The 6000-nt window shown below is 40.2% G+C and overlaps 1 protein-coding gene across 1 annotated transcript in view; it reads left to right on the top strand.

Moving 5' to 3' along the window:
• LOC138004254 (arf-GAP with SH3 domain, ANK repeat and PH domain-containing protein 2-like) overlaps positions 1-6000 on the top strand; it is a 33320-nt gene that overhangs the window by 11251 nt on the left and 16069 nt on the right. The window contains exons 12-15 of the mRNA XM_068850729.1: positions 500-583; positions 1397-1494; positions 2286-2355; positions 4876-4923. Coding sequence (XP_068706830.1) covers positions 500-583; positions 1397-1494; positions 2286-2355; positions 4876-4923 — 300 coding nt within the window. The remainder of the gene's footprint in view (positions 1-499; positions 584-1396; positions 1495-2285; positions 2356-4875; positions 4924-6000) is intronic.

The following is a 6000-nucleotide window of genomic DNA, read 5'->3' as shown; positions in this document are numbered from 1 at the left end:
TTTTTTGGTCTCTTTAATCACTCACTGATTAATTAACCCTTTGACATCCAAACCGGCCGAAACCGACCAGACTTAGTACTTTACTCTGTCTAATGCCAGATGATTTTACTTGTCAAAGGGGAAAATCGGGCGCTCTCATTGGCTCGCTATCTCGGATTATCAGGCGATAATCACGTCGACGGACAAAATGGCTGCCAGTAGTCGTTTTGCCACTGAAGTGAAGATGATTTCGCGTTGAAATGTTTTTTTTTCTCTTTTTTGAAATAATCACCTTTGTATTTATACTAAAACAATTATTTGCCTCAGACTCAGTGATTATCGTTGAATATCCACCTCGACTTCGTCTCGGTGAATATTCACCGATAATCACTTTGCCTTCGGCGAATAATTGTTAAATAATAATAATAATAATAATAATAATAATAATAATAATAATAATAATAATAATAATAATAATAATAATAATAATAATCACATCGTTGTTGTGATTTTCATGCAGTTAAAGGCTCAGCAAGATGAGGAAAGGAGAGAGCTAAACCAACTTAGGAATGAGATCAAAACCCAGCTGCAAGTGGAGAAGGAAGTGAGTTAAACAATAGACAATTTCGGGCTTCTGTCTGAAATAAAGGGGGAAAGAACGATTTTGCCAAGTTAGAAAGGTTCTTCCTGTCTTAAAATGAGGTTGTAAGGCTAGGAAAGGTTCATAATAGATAGATTTAGGGCGAATAATTTCGACAATGGAACAGTTTGCCGGTGTCAGGAGATTGCTATGACGTAACAGAGGCAACAAACCACTAACATATTTCACAGCGATGTAAAGACCTCGTGCCGTTATGATTCCTTATGGAATTTTCTGAACACATTTTGCGCTGAGAGGACACCATGACTAGGAGCGGACAACATTTTTGTATTTTTAGAACAGCGTTTTGCAAACCGAGTTATTGTTGGAATGATTTTCCCGCGAAACCAGACCTTTCCAGCTAATCATAGTAACTCGTGTAAGTCAAATGTTATTTAAGAACTCATCAAAAAAAGCTTAATTTGTGAAAATGCCGTGACATAGACCTGGAATTGGAGTTGCAGGCTCTTGGCGCTGATTGGTCCATTCGTGTCACATGGTACGTGTACAAAGAAAAAACCATTTCATCTTCAATGCTTTGTTATTGAACATTCCACCTTGTCCTAAAGTGGGATGTCTAATGTTAGATAAAATTCAATGGTCGCGTGTGTCGTTACTTCTTAGAAAGGAAACAGACATAGCGCGCGACGAATCAAATAAAATGAGCGTGAAGATTATCATAGTGTTTTTTTTTTTCATTAAAACTGAAAAAATAGACTAAATGAATCGTTGACAATGTCCAACTGTGTATGAATACCAGCTTTGTTGTTTCGACAGGCAACTCCGAGCAAAAGCGGTTACAGTTTACACGGACAACTGGGAGATAAGGTCCACGGAAATGAAAAAGTTGGCTTTTTGCTTAAGCGCAGTGAAGGGTAGGTTTCACATTTAATCGCTGTACGAGCACGTATTTGCTATACGATTTGCCAGGCCTTACCCGCACTTATACATTTTCTTTTTCTCCATTTATTCATGAAACACAACGTAACTCAAATCCGATTTCGAGCACGATGTTGCAAAAGACGCGCTGCGGAGATTACCAAGCCCTGATTTCGTCCAGTTCTGTGTGGCAAAATTACACATAAATTAAGCAAATTTGGTCACGAACAACTTTAAAAAAGCATGGATTTTCATGTGCTTTCCCACACTGACATCCACACTGACAGAAACGGTGGTGTTTGGAAACGGTGTTAAAAGTGAGCACGATGACGTCAGACCGTAGCAAAATCAGAATTCTAACACAGAATCAGAATGTGTGGTTTTTATCCACTTTAGGGGCAACTAATTAAATTACAGTAGGGATTTGCATATACATGCGTCAAAGTTTTACCCAACGTAAATATATAAAAAATAAGATTTCTCGAATATCGAATGTGAGCAAAACTGTTATACCTTTTTAACGATATAAAGTGGTGCCCGGTCGTTTCAACCACAAGTCGTTTCGCGAACAGTACGATTCCCTAACTCTTATGTCGATTCGCCCTCATCCTTGACTTCGTCAACACACTAACACAGGGCAGTGGCTTATTTCACCAGTCAACGTGACATGATGCGTTGTTGAAAAGTTGCTGAACACGAAAGGACCGCCTATCTCACTACACTGTATGCACTCTATGTGGCCGTATTTAACGTGTATGCGATGACTTTAGAGTTCGTTTCTTTGCAGGCTCAGAAAAGTTTGGCAAAAGCGATACTGTGTAGCCAGAGAGGGACACTTCACATTGGCTCATTCGCCGGTAACGTGCAGCTTATTTTTAACTCTTAAGGCCAGTTTACATTCGAGATGCCAGAATTATTGTAGACGCTAGGATAAAGATACACGAGGAAGAAACAAATCAATGTAAACTAATTTGGGAGACAGTAAAATCCAGTTGAAGAACTGAGACCACTTTAATTAAACCCGGATAGCCTGCGTAGCTGGCGGTTTTTTTCTTAGGGGGGGGGGGGGGGGGGGCAGGGTTCTTCCTTTCTCCCGCCCCAGCCTTCTCGCACCGCTCGAAATCTCTTGCGCCCCGAAAAGAACAGCCAGAAGAAAAGCAACTTGGCAAACTCAACTCATTTCGTGCCGTGGAGTAACCCTACTCGACTGTTCCCTTTTCTTTATTTTTCCGTTTGCGCTTGGTTTACTAATTTGTATTTTCTGAGTGTGTTTTCAACTGACACGAGTGCAGAGGCGAAAGGAAGACTAAAGAAACGACATCATGAATGACAACACGAACGCCTTATGATAATTGCGCATGCGTTGTACTTTTTGACGACGACGTTAACTTACCAAATGTAAGGTTATGTCAGGGAAGTATTTAAGCACCCGCCCAGGGGAGTGTAGTATTCTCTCCAAAAACCCACATCATTCGTATCAATTTTATTCCCGGAACGTTTTGATTTTAACATATTTATTGGCAAAGTTGGCTCTATGAGCTACAGTGCTCATCGAGAGGGCTCACCTCGAGAATAAAAAGACAATGTTTACAAATAACCTTTAATTTAGATAGGGCCAGGAACAGCAAAGAGAAAAACAAATACAAGAAGCACCTATACACACAAAAGGGGAAAAGATGAAAAGAGCGGCTGACAGGTGGAACGCACACCGTTAAGTGTTTTAATGAAATCTCATAGATTCACTTATAAAGAACTGCACATGAAAAAACTATATTGTTTTAGCGAGAGAAAGGGCACGCCAAACAGAAAAACCGATATTATTTGTGATTCAGACATAGTTGTCCACCTGTCAGCAAGTATACCAGCAGCAGAGGAGAGGGTCTTTGTTCTGGGGCAGAATAAAGAGGACACTAGAGAAGATAATGCTTGACGGTCTCTGTGTAAAGTAAAGTAAAGTAAAGTAAAGTAACGTAAAGTAAAGTAACCATATTTAACGTCGATAACTGGTAATAGTAATTCAACTGACAAACCTGAGGTCGACGGAGAAAACCACATCAACACACAGGAGATTCGCTAAACCCTATTTCAAAGAGATAATAGTGAAGGGGACATATATGTAAACGTAGCCGAGTATGAAAAATTGAAACGGATTAGAATCGCAAAGTTACATGTTCAGATGTCGTTCTCATAGCCGTCTTCGTTGTCGTCCTTGCTTAAGCTTCTTTATCACTCATGCACATCCTCTTTGCTCGCGTTTTTTGCCTAACTTATTTCAGTCCTTTAAAGTGGTACTACGACCAAAAAAAAAAATTGTTTTTCCTTTGGATTTCAAAACTATGTTAACTAAACACTAACTCACCCAAGTTTTAAGTTCTGATTTTAAAAAGACACCTGTTTATTTTAGCTGGAATTTTCCTATTTATTGGTCCGCCATTACTAACTTTAAAATCTTGAGAGAGCTGGGTCGAGGAGAAAATGACGTCAAACACTCACTAGTTTAAGAATGCAATGCGTGTGTACGCGGCCTAATTAATATGCAGCACGAGAGTTTCGGGCTTTCAGACTTTTCAACCCGTGTTTTGCATATATAATAAATTGCGTTTACACGCTGAAATTTTAAGCTAGTGAGTAAATGACGTCATTTTCTCTAGATCCAACCCTCTGAGGTCCAATCGGTCAGTTTTGAACGTGAGTAATGGCGGACCATGAAATCCAAAACTTACACTCAAAATAAACAGCCTTTGGATAAAACTCAAAGCTCAAACTTTTGCCAGTTAGATGTTAAGCGAACACGCTTTCAAAATCTGAAGAAAAAAAGGAAATGATTTTTTGATCATAGTACCACTTTAAAGGGAGAGTATCACGGTATTGCGCATGTTCTAGTCGTAACGAATGTCATCTGTTAAGTAGCCAATCAGAAACGATGTTATAATTCGTGCAGGAAATTTACACGTACGTGTTAAAAAAATCTCGATTTTAAAACAATTAATAATGTGCTAAGGGCTGAGTGAACTTTTCACGCGTGCGTGTAAATTTCCCACGCGAATTATAACGTCGCTTCCCGAGTGGCTTTCGCTACGGCTAGAACATGCGCAATACCGTGATACTCTCCCTTCAAGTGAAGAGTTTTTATTTTCGATGTTGACTCGCGGATACTCGAAAAAAATCCGAGTGCTTCGTTGCAGGAGTCGAACCTACGACCTCAGTTCGGATTTTCTAGCACTGAGATATAGGAGAGTCGTGCAGTGGGAGACAGGCCATTATTTCCTTTACCCTAGTGAGAATGGCCTCGCGTTCGCCTCTCCAGTGTGTTGAAGTGTTTGTTTGCTTTTAGCCAATGCGCTAGCTCTTACAGTTGACTTGTGTTTGCTTTTCAGACCAGTCGACCAACTCAAACCCTAAATCTTCTTGTCTGTCAAATTAAAGTAAGTGCAGTCCTTTTACGTTCTCTTTGGCAGAAAACAAACGTACATTGCACAAAACAAGTCGACATTATTGACGTCGAGGGAAAAATTTATCCTGGGATCCAAATTTATGTAGTTTGTCACTTTTAAAGGAGAGATTTCCGGGCCCCTTTAGGTCCAATTGCTGATTTTATACACCTTATTCCAAAATGGTCACTATTTAAAATTCTTTTGTTTGGTTGCAAATTAGCCATCGCTCCCTCGTTCAAGGTTAAATATTCTTTTGAATTTTAAGTTTAAGAACGAACCAACGTGGGCTAATTTGCAAGCAAACAAAAGAATACTACAATACCGGCCATTTTGTCATAAGGTGTATTAATAGTTTAATACTTGCCCAGGGCAACTTGGGCACCCCTGGGCAAGTGGAAGCCCTAGGGAAGCCCTGAGTGTAAGCCTTGGGCAACTTGCCCAGGGCTTAGACTCAGGAAAGGTAGGCGAATGGGCCCCTTGCATGAAACTGTCACATGGTATAAAATCTGCCCTGTTGGATGGCAAGCGACGCACTGGGACATCAAAAGCAAAGAAAAGTCACGCTTGGCTGGTTGAAATCGCTTTGTTTTGGAGGCTGTTGCATTCTTTTGCCATCCGGCATGGCGGATTTTGTACCATGTGACAGTATCGTGCAAAGAGCCCATTGTCTTAGATTCCATATGATCGGGAAACACCTGTTGAAGAGGGGGACAGCTATTCTTAGAGTTATTTTCATATAGTTATGTCGTAGATTTAGAGTTAGAGTTAAGTTTCCAATATCCTGAATTCAGGATTTTGGACTGACAAAATCCTGAATTCAAGATTTTGGAATTCAAGATTTTGGACTTCCAAAATCTTCCAGGTGATCTGGTGACGTAATTTGGAGGACTGGGAAGAAAAATTTTAACGCCGTATCCCACAACCGCGCTCGACCTTAGGTGTTGTTTCCAAACTCCCTGCAGTATTTCCATCGCCAAAACTCAACAGATCATTCCGTGTCTACCACATTTCCTGTTACTGAATGAACATTCAAGTAGACCCGACGAGCTCTAACCTCGCCTCTGCCAT

The sequence above is a fragment of the Montipora foliosa genome, chromosome 5 (genome assembly GCF_036669935.1).
Source record: "Montipora foliosa isolate CH-2021 chromosome 5, ASM3666993v2, whole genome shotgun sequence".
In the NCBI taxonomy this organism is placed as follows: Eukaryota; Metazoa; Cnidaria; class Anthozoa; order Scleractinia; family Acroporidae; genus Montipora; species Montipora foliosa.
Note: the sequence above shows the minus strand (reverse complement) of the source record. Positions and strands in the feature narration are given on the sequence as shown.